Source organism: Staurois parvus, unplaced genomic scaffold (assembly GCF_062004578.1).
Source record: "Staurois parvus isolate SC_StPar_1 unplaced genomic scaffold, SC_StPar_1.0 ptg000549l, whole genome shotgun sequence".
In the NCBI taxonomy this organism is placed as follows: Eukaryota; Metazoa; Chordata; class Amphibia; order Anura; family Ranidae; genus Staurois; species Staurois parvus.
The window spans coordinates 4,134,026-4,158,445 of NW_028318345.1; the positions used below are offsets into that span (position 1 = coordinate 4,134,026).

The 24,420-nt window shown below is 40.1% G+C and overlaps 1 protein-coding gene across 1 annotated transcript in view; it reads left to right on the forward strand.

The window, feature by feature from the left end:
• The window catches only part of LOC149451071 (transmembrane channel-like protein 1), a 115,286-nt gene that overhangs the window by 22,137 nt on the left and 68,729 nt on the right, over nucleotides 1-24,420 (forward strand). Inside the window, exons 8-13 of the mRNA XM_089691035.1 lie at nucleotides 854-935; nucleotides 1,632-1,738; nucleotides 1,869-1,967; nucleotides 4,133-4,275; nucleotides 8,859-9,003; nucleotides 11,354-11,548. Of these exons, the coding sequence (XP_089547161.1) occupies nucleotides 854-935; nucleotides 1,632-1,738; nucleotides 1,869-1,967; nucleotides 4,133-4,275; nucleotides 8,859-9,003; nucleotides 11,354-11,548 (771 nt within the window). The remainder of the gene's footprint in view (nucleotides 1-853; nucleotides 936-1,631; nucleotides 1,739-1,868; nucleotides 1,968-4,132; nucleotides 4,276-8,858; nucleotides 9,004-11,353; nucleotides 11,549-24,420) is intronic.

The following is a 24,420-nucleotide window of genomic DNA, read 5'->3' on the forward strand; positions in this document are numbered from 1 at the left end:
TTAAAGGGTAACATATTGGGGAGACAAGGTGTCACTTACTTTTAGTTGTCCTTCATCTAGTAATACATTGGCATAAACTTGCATACCCTTAACAATCTATGTTTACAGGTTTATGGAAAAAGCTTTCAAAAATAAAAATAAGTCAACTAATTTATACAAACCTAGATTTAAACTGTATATGGAAGATTTATGTACAGTATATCTGATATGGTCACAAATTTCAGAGGTCTATGAAAAGATGCCAACTTGAATGAATGTGCAGACAAAGATAGTAAAAAGGATTATGTGAGCATTGCCCTTATTGTGAGAGGAAGGGCCCAAAAATTGAATAGGGGCTAACTAGTGCAGTGTCCTGTACACCTTGTTCCTTGGACTATGTCTTTAAATAGCACTACCACGCATTGGCAAACCACATGTGTTGTCATGTGCATCAAGTTGCTTTGTGCCACAGCATCATGTGATTAGGTGCTGCATGGCTTTAACGTGTTTCTTGCAGGTATGGCAGCCCATTGAAATGAATGGGCTGCCCTACAAGCAATGTGTGCAAGCAAATACACATGCATAGGCTTGAACCTAGCCTAAGAGGCTGTACAGGGCTTAGATATGTTAGAGGGCAAACAGCTGAGAACAAAAGGGCTACTGCACAGGCACAAGGATTAATATGACTGTATCATCTTAGTCCTTGATTCAGGATGATTCTGACTTTTGTGGGGATACTAAAAGATTTTCAGGGAAAGTACTCTGTCAGAGATAATGATTGCCTAGAATTGTAAAGTTACAAATTACTTACAGTAGCAGGCACACACTTCAAATGAAAAGTTCACTATCATTAACATGCATATATTTCTCTTAGAAATGGATGAAATTCCAGCGAGATTTTGAAAATTTCAAAACTGCCTGTATACCATGGGAAATGAAAATTAAAGAGATTGAAAGTAAGATTTCATTTACTTTTTATGCCTTATATGGATGGATTGAATTGCTCTGCCATTAAGTTTTATTACAAGAAAACCGGTAATAAAATATTTTTAGCATAGAAATCAAGTAACATCAAGGTAAAGGTAGTTTTCCATGCCTATCTTTTTTCCCTAGATTGCTTGTGGAAATTGGATGGCTTTTCCTCCTTTTCCTGAAGAAAAAACACCTTTTTATGCATCTGCATTACTTGCTCACCTACAAACAAGTAGACACAACTAATATAATGTCAACATTTGTGATTTAAAAATTCAGTAAAAGTCAATAAATTAATTTTTTTTTAAAAAAGCATGCCCTGAGGTGTTTCTGTTACTTTTGCATGCAGCAGATGTATGTATTTAGAATGCATTAATAAAACTAATGTGTGACTTCCACATAAATGCCTGAGGTGCTGAATCCAGGAACAGATAGGGGAGAAGCAATATGTAAAACAACATTGCAAACACTAAGTTCCAAATGTGTTTCAGATGCCATCATTTTACAGCTCTCCAATTTCATGTTCCACATATGAAAATGAAACAGAATTTTATAGTAATATTATTATTATTGGTATTATTATTATTATTATTAATAATAATTTGCACCATGTTGTATGTTGATTCTAAGATATAATTTTCAGTTAAAGAAAAACTTTAATCACATTTCTCCTTTGCCAGGTCACTTTGGCTCTTCTGTTGCTTCTTATTTTATATTTCTTCGTTGGATGTATGGAATTAATTTGATACTTTTTGGATTGACATTTGGTCTAGTCATGGTACCAGAGGTAATCTATTATTAAGCTTGATTAGCTTGATTTTAAACTTTGACTTTGTTAAACACTAAGTATACTATATTATTCCGTTGAAATGAAAAATTCTCTGTAATGGGATTTGCTATTTGCATTTATTTTGTAGGCATTGATGGGCAAACCACATGGTTCAATTCCAAGAAAAACAGTTCCAAGAGGCGAGCAATCCTCGGCTATGAATTTTGCCACATTATATGATTTTAGCGTAAGAAACACATTTTGTATAATATATACACTGTTGGGATTAATAATACAAATATACAAGGTCTACATTTCTAGATTTTGTTCACAATAGGAGTATGTATGTGACAATGGTATACCTACAACACTAACTTTTTTGTATCACTTGAAGCCTAACAAAATAACACATGTGGGCAAGAGGACAACAATGGTGTCTCCAGCAGCAGTAATCCTTTTAGTTTAGTTTGATTTATATAAGGGACTGTGCTTGAGAAATGTCTTGGGCCTGTCTGCTTTGGTGTGTTGTACGTGCATTAACACATGTCATGCGTGCATTAGTGTTTATTGCATTAAGGAAGCTAATTCGCTAGTGATCAGGAAAATGTACCTGCTGTATTTTTGGGAAAGCGATGCATCACAATGTAGGATAGTATGTATTTGTGCATTGAGGTATGTTGCACTGCAGGTTTGTTGGAATGTCAATGAAAATGTGTGGCACTGAACTTCACCAATGCACTTAACATGAATTAGCCTTATTACTATGCAATAGTGTGGGTGAGCTCCAGCCCTTTTGTAACTATAAAGTATGAAGTCTTTTGATTAATAGAAAAACTATACCATTTTGGATACCTAAATTAGACACATCATGTTGATAAAAATAAAATAAAACATTCTATTCACATGACTGATATTCAGAGCTTTAATACTGGGTCTAAGGCAGGGTGATCGAAAGTTTTTGCCAATGTCACATATCCAAGGAGTATTGCTCTCCATGGATGGAGCAGTAGTGTTCTTGTGCTGTAGGCAGGGATTGAGGTATGAATGACAACCCAACTACAGCATATGAAAAGTATAGGCTTGCATTGGCTGTAAAGGGAGTTGGCAGCAGCAGTCTGATTCTGGTACTTACAAACAAATTTCACCTGGAGTCCACCTGGAATTTGGTTCTCTGATCACTTTCAGAGCAGGGGCGGACTGACCATTTGAACACTCGGGCACTGCCGGGGGCCCAGGGTCAGTAGGGGGCCCCATGAGATGCCCCTGGCACCTTTCATTGGCTTTTTCATAAGCTTTTTTGGGTGTGGGTGAGGACACAGGGGCCCCCTGATCCCCTATTGCCCGGAGGCCCCATGAGTTGTCAGTCCGCCCCTGTTTCAGAGTATATCCAAACTGATGGCTGCAAGAGCCACTGTCCCTCAGAAGTGACTGCCAGTATACTTTTTAGATTCACTGATGAAAGAAGAAAATTTTCAAAAATGGAGACCCAGTGATTTATGAATTGTGATTATCTACCACCCCTCCCAGGTCATAATGTGGAATGTGATATCAATTGTTTCATCGATAATAAATGAATGTTGCCAAATGCAGCAACTTTTTCTTGCCTCAGGAGTGGATGATGCAGAGTTAACTCCACTCAATCAAAGGGTCCGAGAGGTGTGCTGTAGGTGTGATGGAGTTATTATGCCCAGCAGATACACTGTTAATGCCAACTAATTTGAGTACATCAGTATTTCCATATGATAAGGTTTTACAATCTGAAAAACAGCATATTATCTAGCAGAATTCAATCTTGACTTGTTAGTTACTAAACATGATATACTGTATATCTGGAGTATACTTCTCTTAGGAGGTCTAATCTGTCTTATCAGCCTTTGGGACCTTGTGATATAGGGTATTTGGTGTCTGCTGATTAGCATCTTCATATATAGTGTAGCCACTTTTTAGTAATGTAACTCCATTACTGTAATAGTTGTCAAACATGAATGCAAGAGTTTGAGAAGTATGGATTTTCAGCTCTAAGTCACTATACCAGAATTACCGATGTGGATTCCTTAGGCTTCTTTTGTGTTCACTGTCAGTATAGTATGCATGCAGTACAGCCTGACTGGCTCAAATGATGGCTCTTATTTTTCCCATCTGAGTGCTAAAAATAGGTCTAACATTTTTTAATTGTGTAAATTGCGTTTTTATATTTCTATATTTTTGAAAGAGCTAGGTTTTAAATGGTACTTACATTGTTAGTCCCACATCCCAACCATATTGACAATGTATTTCTTTGATGTCTCAATCTACAAATACACCAATTTTTCATTAAGCCAAAGCACAAAGTACTCAAAGCACAGTAATGTTTCATTGTAGACTTTTGTTCTACTGTTTGTATTTTATATAGCCTTTCTGTTTGCACCTCAGGGTTTTGCACAGTACTCTGTTCTCTTCTATGGATACTACAACAGTCAAAGAACCATTGGATGGCTGCAGTTTAGGCTTCCACTTTCTTACTTGCTAGTTGGGATTGGCACCATTGCATACAGCTTCATGGTTGTAATTAGAACGTAAGTTGTGTTTATTTTTAGTTTTCATGATAACTATATTTTTGTTTAATAGAAGATGAATCTAGTGATGGATGCTAATGATGGTTATTCAATATCTTTACTATATCTTAAAGTGAAATTAAATTTTGCTAAGCTGTGCCAAAAAAGGCAAGCAGAAGGCAAAAGACTAGTCACCAGTATTGCCTGTGATCTGTCTACAGCTGATCTGCCCCCCTCTTTTTCTGTGTGGAGATGGCCATTCTGGTAATGGCAGAGCTTCACCTTCTCATATCAAAACCTCCAGAAAACAAAAAAGTGGGCAGCAAAGTAGCGATAAATCTCCTGACACTAGCAATCAGAGGCAGCAGTTCCTTAGATCTCACACTGCAAATATACAGCACATGTATACAGAAACTAAAGGCACAGGAGTCCATAGGCACCCCCACATTCCAGAAAGTGATTGGCTATTTTCAGGAGGAATTCAAGACAAAGGGTATATTCTTCAGGGTACTGATAAGACACAATTAACATTTCCAGATATTACTTATAACATAGCAAATATTCCCTTTTTTGAGTTAAGTTCCAATTTAAAATAATCAGTATGGACTAGCAAAAAGGCTATAGTAATGACTGTAATTAGCTGAAAACAAATATGTGCTTCTCTCATGCAGGACATTGCAACATTTTTGTTTAATGCCCAACCCCAGGCAAAGAAAAAAAAATTCCCATGAAATGGGCTGTGCCCACACTGCATCGGTTAACTACTCATTTTTTGTCTAGGGGATTGGAGAGGTATACTTACCTACTCCTCTGAGCCTCCCTGCACAAGACCGGTCCCTGTGGCTCCCGTCCCCCCACAGTCTAGCAGGCTTGTGCAGTAGAATGTTACTGATGTCATCGCGCCCATAGACCTGCTCTGGACATGTAGACAGCAGGAACAGTCCACCACTGGATCATGGGGAAGCGCTGTTTTCTGCTGAAGCAGAGGATTGGGGGAGTACACAGCTTTCTCCTCTCCCCTAGACAAAATACGCAGATAACTCATGCAGTGTGGGCATAGATCCACTGCATGAGACATTTTTTTTGCCTGGAGTGGGGCTTTAAAGTAATTGTAAAACCCTTACACACACCCAGTGACCTGATTAGCCTCAGGTGATATACAGAGATGAAACAAATCCTCCTACATAAGTTGCACCTGTTTATCTGCAGCACTCTCGTCTCTACACCCTCATAAAACTCAAAACATCAAAGGCTATTTATCAGCAGTAGAAGGCAGGGGGAGGGGATCCGACATCACATACACTGCAGAGCTCTGTGAAATCTAAAACCTGATTGAGGGAATTGATATCCCCCCCCCCCCGTACACTGTGATAGGGAAACATGTACAACTGAGGTTGTCAGTAAGCTATCAATGATTCATGTAGATAGCAGAGGGAAGAGAGATCAGAGAGAAATGACACAGTGTTGTTGAGTGAGGCAAGTACACACTATAGAAGCATGTGCTTTGTTCATTTTTTATGTTAGAGGTTTACAAGCATTTTAATGCACCCCCTGCAGCATATACACTTCTATTGCTCCCCACTGCTCTGTTCACGCACAAGGAATGGTTATAGAGAAAGTTCTATATAAACTTCCAGTCATTCTAGTCAGAGTTTACACATACTGAACCACTAATTGCCATGTGAGAAAATGGAGTGAAATTCTACGCCATACCTGGAAGTGCTGGGTATATTCAACACTTTCTGTGACTGAATGAAGCAGTGAGGGAATGCAAATGTTACTGAAGGGGGGGGGGGGATAAAATGAGAACCTGTTGCTTTGTCTTAAATGAGAACAATGCACAAGTTTTCTTTCGGACAAAAGTGTAAATACAATAACCCCGTTAAACACTGTTCACATACAATAATTATTTAAAAAAAAAACGTTCACACCTTTCTCTGATTAAAACTGTTGATGGTGCTCTCATGCCTCTTATCTCTCAGGGACATGTAGACTGGTGGGTGTGTATAAAAAAAAACTTATCTCTGCTAATTGGTTGTGCTTATGGGTTGTGAATTTTTTTATCTGTTCTACCTTTTATACAAAGCATGGTGGCTTAGTGACTAACCGTCTTTCTGGTTTAATTGGCATAGACACGCCATACATGGTTAATTTTCTTTCATTCAACCAGCAGGTTGAACGAAAGAAAATCAATCGATTCCCCCATCCACACATTCAAGGTGGATAGGGGAATCCCTCCCATGGAGCTGTATTCTGACAGTGAGAAGACTTCCCCTCCATTAGAATACACTCATCAGAATTTTCCAACAAGCTGGTTGTACAAAAGTCAACTGAGAGATCAACTTCTGTACAACCAGCCTGTCCATAGATGGATCAAATTTGTCTGGTCCCTGACGAATTTCGATCCATTAGTGACCGGCTTTATTCTCATATTACCCTTAAAGTGGAGCTACACCCAAAAGGGGAAGTTCCACTTTAATGCTTTGTCCCCCGCTCCCCATTAAGGATTGGCATCTTTGGGGAGCAGGTACTCGTATTTGACAGGTACCCGCTCCCACTTCCACTGCGATCGCCTAGGCAGTCGGAAGCGGAAGTTGTCTCCCCCCCCCCTCCCCGTAGTCTTCTGGGACTTGTGACAGGTCCCAGAAGACTACTGGGCCATTCACAAAGCACAGCGCTTTTCACTGGTGCCCACACTAAAGATGTCGGTGCCAGGGAGAGGACAGCCGGGGAAAGCAGCGGTGGTGAGGACACCCCTGGATCACGGGACAGGTGTGTAGCTGTAATTTAAAAATCAGCAGCTACAGTTTTTGTAGCTGCTGACTTTTATTTTATTTTTTCAGCTGTAACCCTGCTTTAATGTGTATAAGCTTGGTGGGTACATTATGTTGTAAGCAACTTTGGTCAACAGAGACTGATGTTAATTGGTTTATGTACTCTGTAAAGTTCTGTGTAGTATGTTGACACTGCAGTATTTTAATGTGGAAAATGGCTTAAAAAATGTCAGGTTCTGGGATGCATTTCAGGCACTCTTCCATTGCAAGAAAAGTCTGTAAAATATTAACAACCTTTTTCTTACTCTATAATACATTTCAACCGACAAAATGATGTAAGAGAAGTGTATTACCACACCTCCTGCAGCCAAAAGCCTCATGCCAGTCTTTTGGAAGATACTCCATCCACTGACCATTACTGAATGGGTTAGGAAGGTCAGTATATTAATGATGTGAAAATAGTAGCCACCCAACCACCCTTAATTAATAAGCAAAACTTAGGGCATATATCCTCCAGATTTACTGTACTGACATCCTTATTCTTTCCTTTTAACCTAATCAGCCCTTTTATTACTGGCCTGACAGGTCCACTCTTTGATAATTGTTTCTCCCCTCTCTTCCCAACCCCCCCCCCCAGTTGATTGATTCCCTGAATTGCTGATATTTACTGTGGCTTTTTTCTTCCCTCTACCATGGTTGTCCTTACCCCCACCGTACCTTTTCCCACCCCAAGATCCTTTGTTTTTTGGAATGTTACACCTACATGTGGATATACTACATATAAGGCCCAGTGCAAACTAAAAGAAAATCAGACGAACTATCGCCTGATTTTCCTCAATGTTTCTCAGCAAGTCATAACTGATGATGTTACTATTGTACAAATTTTTCAAACAATTTTTTTTTGTTTGACATAGAAACATTATAGCATAGATTAGAATGTGATGTAATGTACGTGTGACCCTGTAGCCATGCCTTTGAGCTCCATTACAGTCGTGTTGCTGATTATTCATACCGTCTCCATCTACGGATCCTTTGTGCCAGTAGATACAATCAGATTTGCACAATGGATTATATTTCAGAAGACTTCCAAACCCCTGCTATTTCCATAGTTGATCTTGGAGTTTTGGCAATACAGAACCAGCTACAAAACAAGTGAAAGAGGAGAACCTGGTGCAAGAAATGGCTACTGAACCATGGCCAGTTTTCTAATATGTCACTGTTGAGAGAATTACAGGAGAAAATCAGGAGAATATACTTCCGGAGTAGTAAGCAGTTTTCAATCATGCGCGGTCTTTCATATCTAATTTTTCTCATACGAAAACAGTACACGTTTTAAGAGAATTGTTAGTGCTGTTGCTGCATGAAAAAAGTTTGGAGTTTGGAAATTTTCATTTGGTGGGTCAGAAATGGATGTTGAAAGTTGTGTACACACTATGCAAAGATCAAACGATCTATCCGAATACAGAATTGTTTGTCTGATTTTCTTATATTGTGTACCCCATTTAATTTGTTAATGCCAACTGTAAACTGTACTCTATCCACTATCTATTGCTGTCTTTTTTACTGCTGGCTGTATGGCTGTATTCTCTATAAAGTAGAAATATAGATTTTATCTAAAGTAAAACTAACAACCTTACTTTTCAAATTAAAAATATGTTCTTTCTCAAGTGGAAGAAATGAAATTATTCAGTTAACCATAATTCTGTGGACTGTCTGATCGAAGGTTTTGACCAGAAAGATCTAGTGATGAAAGTTTGTCAGTTTGGAAAGACTAGTTAGTTCCAGTTTTTCTTTTCATACTTTAATATTCTCTTTTTACTTTTCTTACAGGATGGCCAAAAATGCTAATGATGATGGAGGAGGGGATGACAACAGCTTTAATTTTAGCTGGAAAATGTATACAAGTTGGGATTTCCTTATTGGAAACCCAGAAACAGCTGACAATAAATTTGCTTCCATAACAACAAGCTTTAAAGTAAGAAAAACATTTCAGTCTTGGCTAAGTTGTATAAACCACTTCCCCTCCCACGCCTGTTCATCCCCTATGGACTATAGCAATTTTTACATTTCTACTATGGACCTGATTATTCGACAATCGCTTTGTCATTACTTACAGCTGATTTCCATGTTTCCTGTCACTTTAAATAGTTTTCTTGGATCAACGTGGTCCAAATGACCTATTTACTTCACTAACAGCTGCAGGGATTTTAGTGTTGTATAAACTGTAGGTAGCCTCAGCTACCCACAGTACTCAACACTGTGTCCTGGGTGTGAGATAAGACCTTCTTGCCTCATCTTTTCATAGGGAGCTCTTTGTTCTGTGAATCAGTACAAAGCTTCCTCTGACTGGCTGAGGCAATGTTTATGAAGTCATTAGCTCACGTCTCCACCTCAGTCAATCAGAGGAAAGCTTGTATTCATTCATCGAATACAAGGCTCCCTGTGAAAGGCTGAGCACCACTCAGCCCGACTCTTTTTTGTTCTGGGTATGAGACAGGAAAGGTCTTGTCTCACACCTGAAACACAGCGCTGTATACTGTATGTAGCTACATACAATTCATACAGAACTGAAAACCACCGCATTTGTTTGTGTAGGAAATAGTTCATTTGGACCAGCTTGGTCAAAATGAACTATTTAAAGTGATAGGAAACATGGAGAACAGCTTATATAACAAAATAATACATATAATGTTTTAACAAAACTTGATATTGCCCTACTAAAATTATTTTTTTTTATTATTTTTTTTATTAATTTATAGAAAAAAAATGTAACAAAAAATGCACTTTCTTTTTTTACCAGTGTTACTTTTAAAATAAATAGTGTATATAAAAATATACCTTTTTATTCTGCAAATTGACACTAAAATTAATATTCTTGTCCAAAACAATGCAATGTTATTTACAAATGTGAAAATAAAAAAATAAATATTAATAGCTAATAAAATAGAAATTACATAAAAACTAGCAGGTAAATAATTGATGAAGGGAGAAAGAGAAGAAGTTATTATTGGCTGTTTAGGGTAAACTAAGAGTTAAAAGGGGTTAAACAGAGACAAATTTTATTTTAAAAACTTTTTTTTTTACTAGTAAGGTTGCTTTAACTGACATCATCTGCAGATCAAAACTCTTGCCATTGATCTGCAGATAAATGAAACGGTAGATTAAAAAAATAACGTTACTTTGTGTCTTTCAATTTTGTGCCTGAACAATGTTGATAAACACTTAGTCAGACATCTTTTTTTAAGAGCAGCAGCAGCTAGAGCTGCTGTATGTACACAGCAACTCCTGGCTTTGATTAATCAGAGAAGATAATTGACTGGAGTGGGGATGGAGGGACGCAGCAGCAGTTAAGGTGGAATGGACATGCTACACATATCCTGTATACTATGATGAAGTTTTTTTGGGCATGTGTATCTCTGTGGAGAGATTCCTGGTTATCAGCAGAATTCTGGAAACACCCTATGAACACGGAATAACGGCAGCTTATGTTCAAAGATGTTCAAAGTTTATTAGACATTACTAAGGTTATATAGAGTACAGAACAGAATTAAAAAGGGAGGGGGGTAGCGAGTTTCAAAACTGCAATTTGTAACTTTCCATCATGAGCTGACTACATGAAAAATGACATATACATTTCTTGGTATAAACTGTTTTTGCTAGCTTTCTGAGAATCGGCTGGACACAGAAAGCTCAGGGACATCTTATCGTTGTTTATACATCCTTGAGCAAGCTGAAACAGTTTCATTAAACTTCCAATATATCTGCAAAAACCTAACTTAATACTTAAAATGGCGTACATCAACAAAATGGAGGGGATAAAGAAAATTGATCCTTTCAGTATCATGTCCAGTGTCCTAAACAAGTTAAAGGAAAATTGACTGTCACACCCTATCACTGTGGCTTACTGTAGTAATACTTTTTCTGCCATACTACTTGTTTTGTATAAGCATTTTGTTTCGTGAAGCTTCATTTTTACACCAGCTTCTAAAGCAAAGATTTGAAGTGATTAAAAAAGGACTGTTATTTTCTATACCACTGAAAGAGAGGAATAATCTAATTGGTTGCAGATGAAAATATATTACTCAGCCTAGGCTTGTTACTGTTGGTGGTTTGAAATGCAAAACTGGAGTAAGGGAAAGTGGATAGGCCCTGAATGGTTGGGGTGGAAATTTGCCTCCTGAGTCCTTACTGTTCATTAGCACCATTGGTATACCTAGGTAAAGTAAAGTCAATAGACATATACCACATTCAGTATAGAAGACAAGTTTATACATTCTTTTACTGGTTTTAATCATTCTGATTTTGTTGTCAATTTAAAATGACAGGAATCAATTTTAGAAGAACAAGAAAACAGGAAAGAGGAGAACATTCATTTAGTCCGCTTTCTTCGAGTTCTTGCCAACTTCCTTGTTATGTGCACACTTGCAGGCAGTGGGTATCTCATTTACTTTGTTGTTCGAAGATCCCAGCAATTTGCTCTGGAAGGCTATGAAAATTATGGATGGTGGGAAAGGAATGAGGTTAGTATTTGTAATTCACATACTACTTTAAAAGTTTGAAATAAGACTGTATGGCACCCTGATACAGATATAAAGCTTATACAAGTACACCTGTGCTTTAACATACCGCAATGCAGAGATGTACAGGCACTGTGTATTGTGGTGCAGTTTGCTACCAAAACTAGTAGAGGTATTTGAGTCTTTTGCTTGCCTTGCCTTGTAGTAATAACAAAAAACAACCTCACACCATAATCCCCCCTCCACCAAACTTTACACTTGGCACAATGCAGTCAGGCAAGTACCACTCTCCCTGCAACCACCAAACCCAGACACGTCCATCAGATAGAGAAGTGTGATCCATCACTCCAGAAAACACGTCTCCACTACTTCAGAGTCCACTGGCAGTGTGCTTTACACCACTGCATCCAACGCTTTGCATTGCACTTGGTGATGTAAGGCTTGGATGTAGCTGCTCGGCCATGGAAACCCATTCCATGTAGCTCTCTACGAACTGTTATGCTAATCTAAAGGCCACATGAAGTTTGGAGGTCTTTAGCTATTGACTCGTAGCAAGGAAATTTCACGGATGGACTTATTGCACAGATGGCAACCTATCGCGATACCATGCCTGAATTCACTGAGCTCCTGAGAGTGACCCATTCTTTCACAAATGTTTGTAGAAGCAGTCTGCATGCTTAGGTGCTTGATTTTATACACCTATGGCCATGGAGGTGATTGGAACACCTGAATCCAATGATTTGGAGGGATGTCCCAATACTTTTGGCAATATAGTGTATAAACAGTATATACTGTATATAAATATAAGAAAAGTATGCTGTGCAAAATAAATAAATAAACATCAAGGCCCTGATTCACTAAGATGTGAGTCTACCAGCAGAGTCTGACCATTCAGGCAGACTCAGGTCAATCAATCAGTCGTCTGAGCAGCGTCTAGCAAGCCCATTAACGAGCGTCTACTTTGCCATTAGTAAATGTGGTATCCCGTCTGGCACATTTTTAGGTGCAATACCAAATATATTCGCTAGATGGTGCACAAGCACAGGCTTTATTAACATTGGCGTTTTTTTCTGATAGCAAAAGAGAATTCTTAGAATGTAATAAATAGTACACCTGTATTAGAATTTTCTATTTTTTTTTTTTTTTTTGCTGTTTCTCCAAAATGATCAGGAAAGTAATGCATTTACTAATGAATGTCATACATTCTATTTTCAAATGTTAAACATTTTCACACTTATATCTCAAATAATTTATATACTTCTAATTTCCCAATATAATTATATATCTTCATTCTCTTTAATCACATAACCATTCTATGTTAAAGACAAGTGCAATGCTATAAATGCATGTGATCAATAATGAACGCATGTAAAAACCAAAAAGTGCAAAGAATTGCAATAATGATGTAAACTGGTAAATCGTGCTAAAATAAGTTCATATAATCATTCCTGAATAATGGAATGTCCTTCGTGTGAGAGTACCAACTCAGAGAGTGCCTATGAATGGCACGTGTGGTCTCTCCGTGACGGACAGTAGTGCATGAACTCGTGAAAGGTAAACCACCCTTGGGACTGGTCTACACTCACCAGAACAAAAGTATTAATGTGCATGGGTTATACACATCACACATCTGGGGGTGCAGCGGTATGCTGGCAGCTATGGGTTAGTCATCCAGCTCCATCCATCCATCAGGGTGGGTGCCCAAATGGTCCTGGGGAGGAATTAGCTCAGCCACAGGAGCCAGAAAGGTGCTTAATAGTGTAGTACACTGTCACAGGGGTGGATGACCTTTCACGAGTTCATGCACTACTGTTCGTGGTTATATTTATCTTGTGTAATACCATTTTACTAGTCTATATCATTTGACCAGCGCTCGCTTTATCATTTTTAAACAATGTAACTATTCTACATTATAACTCAAACTGTGTCTCCCACAGTGGTTTAGTGGTTAGAGCTCAGAACTTACAGCACTTGGGTCATGGGTTCTAATCCCAGTCTTGGCTACATCCCAAAAAATGGAGATCAATTTTCTGGGTTGTGTCAGTGCCAGGAATATTGATCAATCAATTATGATTTTGCCTAATGACTAGAAAGTGGATGAATGTTACCTGCGTACTGTTCTGCCAATTAGGAAATGTGCAAGTTTCATGCCGTGTATATTTCATTGTAACTTTTTTCTCTTTTAAATCTGTCTCCTTATACAACTTGACCCCCTCCCCCACCCCATCATCACCTGTCCCATATGCAAATCTGTGGATCACCGCCCCACTCTTTAACTATCTATTTACTGATCAAGTGAATGTGTCTCATTTTCTATCAGCTACAGCTCAGATCTCACATTATTATACAATTGCTGATTGTATCTCACCACTAGTCTGATTGAATTCACAATTCCTGGTCAGTCCCGTTCCCTGACCTCTAATAACCTTTAGGGCCAGTTCACACTACATGTGTTTCAGTTGCTTTTTTGGCATCACAAACGCACAGAAAGAAGGTTATATGGTTGTCAATGTCATAGTTCACATCAGCGCTTGCATTTTCAATGCATTGCAGGTGCTGTAAACAAAGTTGACCACGTTGCATTGTTTCTGCACAGAACTGTACTGGAACACATTGAAACGTCCTTGAATGTACTAAAGCGCAAATGTCCCTAACTACATTGAATACAAAGAAAATAGAAAAAAATAAGTGGAAGGGATACAAAAATGCAATGTCAACGTGTCCAAAACGCATCCAAAATGTACTGGAACACACTAAACATGCATGCCAAAAGGGCATGAAAAAAACCCATCAGGAACACATCTAGACTGTTTCTATAGTGTGAACTGGCCCTTAGGACTTGTTCACACCATTGGTGGTGCAGAAACGCATGCAAGAACACACATTTTCCAGCACAGCAAAGAAATGCAATGCCCTCTGTAGATGTGTGCAGGTACCATGATCAAACGTTATTGCTCCTACACACGTCTATTAAAAACAGCCCCATTCACAGCCACAAAAACGCATGGCACCACACTACTGTGCGGCTAGGTGCAACACACTTGGAAAATAACATGCCTGCAGTATTGTGGCATGTTTCCACATGTTAAGCAGCCCATTGAATTCAATGGGCTTTGGGAAAAAATAAATATAACAAACACAAAATGCCACATTCACACAGGTCCTCTGGCCTGTACAGCATGAATGAGTGGGTTGTTTATGTGGCTAGAGCCACCTGTTACACTATGGGCTATGGGGACGCAGCAGCTGTATGAACACAGGTTTTAATCTGACAAGTGTGAAGGCGTGGGGAAGTGGCCCTGAATGCTCACTGTCTGTGTTCAGGGCTGTACAATTGCAACCATATGCTTGTCAAATTAGGATCTGCAGTATTCACATAGTGTAACATAGGTTGCATGCTAATGGCGACAGCCACAAAAATCAAACACTGATTCACACTCTACAGGCCACAGCACCCATGTGAATGAGCCCTCAATTACACAACGTTTGATTTATTAACTCAGTACAGTTTTATCATTTGGATTGAACAGGAATTTGTTTGTGATTGTGTCCATGAAGAAAATGTGTATTTTTACCATATATATAATTTGGATATTTTCTCTGGTGGTGGGGGCCTGTCAGGTATGCTGTATGGGGCCCCGTGATATCTAACAGTGGCCCTGGGTGTATATGCTTGTGTCTGTGCCACCTGTATAGTTAGGAAGAACAATAAGTTCTTCTATGGAGTATCTTGAACCTCTGCTATGTACCTCAATGCATCTAGGGATCGGCCACGTTTTCCTATGAAAAATAACAAAATTCGTTGTAATGTTTCCCCTGAAGCAAGCGTGAACTGACCCCTTCATATTATAAAGCAGACCGAATTGGCATTTTCCACAATTATGCATAGGCCAGATCTGTGTGCCCAGATAGGACCTCCTAGTGGCTATTCTATGGACAAGGTACACTTTTCTGTATGCCTGATCTTTATTGAGCTGCAATAGTCAATACGCTGCAATGGGCAGAAATATTTGGAAACAAACCACATGAGCTCAAGTATCCAAACGTGAATGTTCCTTCATAGCAAGCCTCCATGATGTACTGTATGGGCCTGGCCCACTCCAAATGAATGCATTGTTCTGGTAGGTCCTCCTATGACAGACTTTAGCTACTTGTGGAGGACATTGCACTGACTTTTCCTCAGATTGCATGTTATCTGGCCATCTGAAGTCTCGGGAATACAATCAAGAGGATCTGACACTTTTTTAAGGTAACAAAAAATAGTCTTTAATTGACTCAACATAAAAATAAGCCAACATGGCTAAAACATATCTTGAAAATATGGGGACTCTGATATCCGGCGACAGTCCGTTCACGAACGAGAAGCAATTCTGCACCCCTAAAACCAACACAGAGGAAAGGGATGGTCAAATTGCTGTGCTGCTTCCAAACCACCTCTGGCATGCCAGGGTCATTATGAAGGTACTCGATGCCAGTTCTTGCCTGGGGCCACAAAATATCCACTGGCCACAAGTGAAGGTGAGTGGAGGACGTGATGGTGGATTTCTACCAGCTTCAACCGCAAGCAGTACCACTCCTGAAAAATGAGAGCAAATAATCATTGACACGTCATCATGACAGTCAATTCTCAGTGCAGGCTATCTAGAGTGTCTTTCCTTTTTAACCATTTCAAGAGTTCAAGGAAACATTCTTGGAGCATCTACTGTGTTTGGAAAGGCCCAAGGTCCCCCCCTCCCCCAGGCACACTAATGCTTACTTGAAGTGGAGCCCCATCCTGATTTCATGATGTGTTTGAAAAGCTTGCCTCTCTGGTCTACGTGGCTCATGAAGGAGTGTTCTTGGGATCACACCAAAACAAGGTGCTTGTTCGGGGAGCAATGGACAGGAGAGAGGGGCCAAGGAATGCTGGCATGGGAGCAGCTAAATGAATGATTTTGGCTGCTCTGTGGTAAGCGGCTGCTTTTTAAAAGTCAGCAGCTACCGTTTTTGTAGCTGATGACTATTATTTTTTGATAGGTGGAGTGTAAATCCACTTTAAATGTACTGTACAGCATTTCTGACAAACGCGGCTTAAGATATGGAGTGGCCCTAGGGTCAATGTGTGTTTAGAATACTTCCAAAATGCACATACAAAAACACTACATCCAAATGCATGTTCCATTTCTATAGCATGTTAAACAGAAGAAAAATGCACTTCCATAATGTTAACATGCGCAAATAAAAGTAGACAAAATACACATACTTTTATTCTGGCTTCACATACATGCATTGTGATCTAACACCGCACTCCTGGGCAAATCACATGCAATTTGTGTGCGTTGCAATTAGAGACAAACATTTTGCACACCTCAAATTGCACCGCATCCGGGCCAAAAATGTGCAGGACCCTTTTTCAGGGTATGCACATGGGTGTGAATAGGCATGCGATCCAATTTGGCAAATCGCAATACGCTTTGTGTACCAATTTTGGTGTGTTGGTAACTTCACCTAGAATGCCGCAGCAGGTGGCATGAAGGGGTTGCGGTTGTGATGCGGTGCAGCGCTTGCACAGAAAACACTGCAAATTTCACATCACATCTGTGTGAAACCAGAATGTGCCAATATGTGGCTTGACAAAGCACAGTGGTCAGTGCAGATTATTTTCAATCCATGTTTTTTTACACTTTTCATTCACTGGTTTAACTCAGGTGATCGTTAATCACAATTATCTCCGGCGATCACATGCAGCCCCTCAACCATCTACACATATCTCTGGAAATCTATACAGATCTCCTTGAAAAAATGTCTCCTCTCTTCTTCGGAAAACAATTGTCCTCCACCTCATAAACAGGGGGACAGAGAAGACTTCTCCTTGATAACTAAAATCAGATTAATTATCTGTGCTTAATAAACATACACCAATACTGCAAATGCATTGTACTGTCGAAGGCATTGCACACTAACGCATTGCACACTAGAAATGTCAAATGCGTTAGTGTGTACAGTGCATGAGTGTAAAATGCTTTAGTGCACACTGCAGTGTACAACGCATTGCACACTGTAATACACTGTACAATGTAATACTGTGTACACCCACAGATTGTAGACTGTAATGCACTGTACACTATCATGCAGGATAGAGCTACGCATTGCACATTGTGATACCGTGTACACCCACACATTGTAGACTGTAATGCACTGTACACTATCTTGCAGGATAGAGCTACGCATTGCACATTGTGATACCGTGTACACCCACACATTGTAGACTAATGCACTGTACACTGTCATGCAGGATGGAGCAACGCATTGCACACTGTGATACCGTGTACACCCACACATTGTAGACTGTAATGCACTGTACACTGTCATGCAGGCTGGAGCTACGCATTGCACACTGTGATGCGCTGTCCACTGTCATGCAGAATCCAGCAACGCATTGCACACTGTAATACCATGTATACCAACACATTGTAGAATGTAATGCATTATACGCAGTATACATGTCCAGATATTCAAAGATTAGCCATGAAGGCCTAGCTGGTTACCTATTTGGCGACCGCAGATAGCCGAATAATGCTACACTACATCCAGGCAGCTCTGGGAGGATGTCATATGAGATCCTGGCAGAACGTGCTCTCCGTGATTGCTGTGTCCTAAGGACACAGCTGATCACGTGATGTGGTAAAAGGCCAATCACAGCGGCTTTTTACCATGTGATCAGCCATGTCCAATGACACGCTGATCACCGGGAAATGCATTTGCCGGGTCTTGGCTGCACTTTCATCACGCTGTCAGAATGTGTGGAAAGTACTGCCGAGAACCAGCAGTTATCAGAGCAGGGGTCAGCACCGATGATCAGTGCCCACCAGTGCCACCCAACAGTTCCGCCCACCTGTAGCCAGCAGTGCCACCCACCAATGCTGCCTCATCAACGCTAAATTACCAGTTTACCAAATGTTATAATATAAACAGACTGTTATTCATTATGAGCTATTTTGTTGTTAATGGAGCAAAAAGTAAAAACACACAGCAGCAAGTCAATACCACCCAAAGAAATCTCTATTTGTCTGAAAAAACTGATCTAAATTTAAGATGGGTACAATGTGGCATGACCGCACAATTGTCATTCAAAGGGTAACAGTGCAGAAAGATGAAAATTGGCCAGGACAGGAAGGGGGTATGAGTACCCAGCAGGCAAGTGGTTAATATCATTGACCCATCAATACCCAGGAGCTAATGTACAGATAAGTAGCATGTGCACCAAGTGAGATTCTGCTAGGCCCCACCCAAAAAATTGCAATTACCTGTCCCTCACATGTTATAAACATATTTGCAATGGCCACACTCACTTTACATATAAGGATCATCTCCTCAGTTGAGAACTGTGCTCTCGCCATGTCCAAATGCCAATAAAGTTATCAAAATTTTCAACCAACACAAAACCTCCAACCACTTCTCATCCACTTACACTCCCCACAACCACTTCCGGGTGCGCGCGCATGTGATGACGGACTTCCAGGAGGATAGCCGTTCATGCACCATGGGGACGCCTGTTTGGTGCTTATTTGTGAGCTATCGCGCATTTTCATGCGCGGCTATGATAGCTTTCGCGAATATGTGTTTCTTATTGATTTGTTTTTTTAACCTTGGCTAATATATATTTGTTGCCAAAGGCCAAAAATCAACAAAGTGTGGACTATTTTATTACTATAAATCGAATTGTAGAAAACCTGCAGCTGGCTGCACAGTGAATGTGACATATTCATTAGTACATAATATTGTGGTGCAAGCGGGTTTTTTTTTTTTTTTTGGTTTTGAAAAAGCCAGTTTGCACACACTTGCATATTCACGCTCTTACAAGCTACATTTGAGCAGATTATATAAGTATACAAAGTAACTATTAAGGTTGTTCATATATTGAACATAAAATAAACACAAAAACATCGGTCAAACATTTATTGATCAAATATATCTTCATTTATTTGGTCAGCAGGAACAAGTAGGTACAGTCAATATCTTGGTGAGTCACAAAAATAGGATTGATGTGGCAAAAATAAAACACTCCTGCTCATAAGAGCTTACAATCTAAAAATACTTCTAATGAACTGTGCGTGCTCAGGTTATAGCAGGAAACAAAGGGGAAGATGAATCAAGTAACATTTTCGTGCACATAGGATTTACTTACACAATCATTTAGTATAAAGATCCATTCACAAAAAAAGTCTACAGATCAAAATATCAAGAAAACAAAGCATGTGAAAAAAAAACCCCTCCCACCTCTACAAATCCCCTACACATACATTTGTCAGCAGGTTTGTCAGAAAAATGCATTGGAGTCTAAATAAGCAAGCAAAATTAAAACAAGAGCAGATTTTAAACAAAACGATTGACATGTGTGAGGCTTTCAATGCAAAGAGAAAAAACAATCATTGTGCAATAACACACAAACACACTTTACAAGGCCAAAAATATGCAAACATTTCCAGCCCACTTCCAAACACAGCCTGAGTGGTGTCTGGGGCAATTCAGCACAAAATCTCTTCTTCCCCCAAACCACTACAAGCAAGGACTTAGTCAAAAACCACCCGGCCTAGTAACAGGCCAAATCACTCACTACTGCACGTCTTTATATAAGCTAGGTTGTATTTGGAGCACGCCAAACAAGGCCCCACACCCAATGAAGCCACACCCACCACTGACCTTAATTTGGTCAGTGAAAGTGTTTTCACCTGATGAATCCGCTTCCTACCTGCATTAACCCTTGGTATACAGGCCCCACAAATCAGAAAGATATATACAGTGAAATGTACGTGTGCAGCATACAACAGAACATTGAGCAGGGATGTGAAAGGGAACCCCAATTGGAACCTTTATTGCTACTATGGTCACAATTCCCTCCAGATTCTCGCATGAGGTAAGACAGTCACATGACCACATCTTGTATGCAATACTGAAAATGACAAATCGATTTGACTAGTATGGTGAATTTCCCATCAATTGGTAAAACACTCCAGAAATCAAACATCACCAAACATTACACTCTGAGCAAAGCTGATTTACAAATCATGCGACTTACAGTAAAGTTGACCATTTCAATGCAATTTTCAAGACATCTGACACAGATCTCTATGCAAATTGCCACTAAAGTAGTACATGTACTACTATAGAAATCAGTGTTTGAAACGCACCCATGTGGTCGCTCTAATAGCAGACAATAGGGTGCGACTTTGCAGACGATTTACAGCTTGCATGTTGTGCAAATCACATGCCAAGTCCCACTCAATGTACACGCTATTGGAGCGTTCATATTGTTGTGGTTCAAACTTGGTCGGAGCCGCAAGTAATAATAGAGTAATGAATACACTACTTTTCATGCAATTTGCTGAGAGATCGGTGTCGAATGTCTTGCAAATTGCACTTGAAATCACCATGTACCCCGACTTTGAAATCATGCAACTTCTATGCAAGTCACATGATGTGACTGTGGTGTCAATAACACCACTTAGAAATCTGCTTTAATGTGACCGGGTAGCCCCCAGTAACATTGTTTGCGATTGCCATGCAATTGGCATTACAGGCGACTTGCAAATCGTAGACCAAGTCGCACCCTATTGGCCACTGTAGGCTCTGTTCACATCCAATTGGATTGTGAACTCGTGCAACTTCACTGTAAGTTGGGCAATTGCCGCATAGGATTAGATGTGACAGTGGTGTTAGCCCCCAGTAACATTGTGTGCAATTTGCCATGCAAAGGGAAAGCTGCTGGCCATGCCAATCGCATGACAAGTCACATCCAGGGTGTGCAATTTCAGGTGCGATTTGTGAATTGACATCGTACCTGATATTGGATATAATGAATGTGAATGTGAGTGTATTAACATATGCCATTTGTTGCAGCGAGAGTTCAAAGGTATTTGAAAATTGTGGCCATTTATTAGCAATTTAACATCTAGACTCAAATAGAAATCGCAATGCTACACACAATTGAAAACACAACTAGTTAGTAATTCTCTAGAAAACACAGTAAAATTGGCAACTTTAAGAGTAATTTTCAATTGCATATAGTGTGAACGAAGCTGGTAAATCAACAAAGGAAATAAATCTTTGAAGGCATGCGGTACCTGCCTGCTGGGATAAGGGTCTGCTTTGTATTTGGTGGAAAAATCCATGCCAGTATTTGTGACAAGTTTGATGTGTGGATTCACCAACCAAGTCTTTTCTCTCTCGCTCACTCTTCTGTATGTCTCTCTTTATCACTCTTCAGTATGTATCTCTCGCTCACTCTTCTTCGTCTCACTGGCTCGCTCTTCTCTCTCGCTCACTCTTCTGTATGTCTCTCTTTATCACTCTTCAGTATGTATCTCTCACTCACTCTTTTTTGCCTCACTGGCTCGCTCTTCTCTCTCGCTCACTCTTCTGAATGTCTCTCTTTATCACTCTTCAGTATGTATCTCTCGCTCACTCTTCTTTGCCTCACTGGCTCGCTCTTCTCTCTCGCTCACTCTTCTGAATGTTTCTCTTTATCAATCTTTAGTATGTATCTCTCGCTCACTCTTCTTCATCTCACTGGCTCGCTCTTCTCTCTCTTCTGTATGTCTCTCTTTATCACTCTTCAGTATGTATCTCTCGCTCACTCTTTTTTGTCTCACTGGCTCGCTCTTCTCTCTCGCTCACTCTTCTGTATGTCTCTCTTTATCACTCTTCAGTATGTATCTCTCGCTCACTCTTCTTCGTCTCACTGGCTCGCTCTTCTCTCTCTCTGTCAGCTCTTTGCTTGCCAAATCCTTCACAAAAGTGGATGGAGTGTAAACCATCATTATCAAATCTATTAGTGCTCCAGGCCCTTACCTTATCCCATTGTATGACATTCACATAAGGTGCAGCTTTGAAGGTGTTTCAACAGACAAGGCCTCATTCTAATTCACATTTTAGCGATCATTTAGACAGAAAGCAAAGACGTTGCCAGAACATCTATTTGAAGACAGCCACACACGGAGATCATGCTACTTCCTCACTGGGGTTGGGATTCAAACCGACAACCCTAGAGTTGTGAGGCAGTAGTGCTAACCACTAATCCACAGAGCTACATTGCTAACCCAGCCTGTATTTCTGTGTTGTGAATCAATCCTAGGTCCCTGGGCAAGGTCAGTGTAACTAGCCAGATATCTCCAATGTGACACAAATGTTGTGCTATGCTGCCAATTCAGATGTATGTTGATTCTATGTATCCCAATACAAAGGATTGCAATACTAATACAGGCGTACCTCGGTTTACCAACGCCTCAGGGAACGTCATATTTGGGGTACAAATGTCAAACCATTTCAGTTAATTGGTCTGTTTACAAATGTTTGAATAATTTGGTATGGGCATGTGGCCTGGTATGGTTCAGGGGGGGGGGAGGCGCTCGCTCGGCCCCCCCCCTTTTCTGACCTGCTCGGCTGCATGCTCGGATAAGTATCTGTTATGGATTTTGGGGGGTACCCCATGCTGTTTTTTATTTAATTTCAGCGTGGAGTTACCCCTTAACATCCATACGAGACCCGAAGGGCTTAGTATGGATGGGAGGGGGGACCCCACGCCGGGTTTTTTACAAATTGTTTATAATTCCCTGCAATACTTTTACATCAACTGTCAGTGGGGAACTCCGCCGGCAGCTGAAACATGAGCGCTGCATTGGTTTTCGCTACTAAAATGCTGCATGAGTTGATAACATAACTCATGCGGGATTGTAGGAGCTCAACCATGTGTTAATGTTTCAACTGTCAGCGGGGTTCCCCACTGACAGCTGAATGTAAAAAAAAAAAAAAAGCGTGGGGTCCCCCCTCCCATCCGTACCAAGCCCTTCGGATCTGGTATGGATATTAAGGGGGAACTCCACGCTGAAATTAAAAAAAAACAGCTTGGGGATCCCCCCAAAATCCATACCAGACCCTTATCTGAGCATGCAGCCCGGTAGGTCAGGAAAGGGGGGGGGACGAGCGAGCGCCCCCCTCCTGAACCATACCAGGCCACATGCCCTCAACATGGGGGGGTGCTTTTGGGTAGGGGGGCTCCCCCCAAAGCACCTTGTCCCCATGCTAATGGGGACAAGGGCCTCTTCCGTTAGTGGGATAATTGGTCGGCCATTTTTTGGGATTTTAGCATATTTTGTTTACCAGTAAAGTTGGAAATTTTTTGTTCCAAATTTACTGATAAAAAAAGTGCCAAAATCCCGAAAAACGGCTGACCAATTAACCCACTAACGGCCCGAAAATCGTTCGATTTTTTTTCGGCAGAAAAATCGGTCGATTTTAGACCCATCTATGGCCTGCTTTAGATGGGTCTAAAATCGTCCGCAAAAAAAATCGGCTGATTTTCGGGCCGTTAGTGGGTTAATTGGCCAGCCATTTTTGGGGATTTTGCAACTTTTTTTAATTGGTAAATTTGGATAAAAATTGGCCGATTTTGCAGATCGGCCGATTTTAGCTGCAAATTGGCTGATCTTTTAACAGATAAAAAATCTGCACATGAGCCACGACCTGCAAGAAAAATAAGAAGAAAATGAAAAAGAAGAATAAAAAAAAAGAATAAGAAAAAGAAGAAAAAGAAAAATGCAGGCCATAGATGGGGCGAAAACTGACTGTTTAAAAAAAAAAAAAAAATCGGTTGTTCAATGGGCCCACGTTACCACCAATGGTAAAAAAATTGTTCGATTTTCGCCCCGTCTACGGCTGGCAAATATAATAGCAAAGTAATTACTTCTGTCCCTGCAGAGAGCTGCGCTATTATATTTGACTAGAGATGAGCGAATTATTCAAAAATTCGATTCGGCTGATTCGGCGAATTCGTGGAATAAATTCGATTCGAGTCGAATATATTCGCTGCGAATTTAACTTATAAAAAGGGTGTTTCT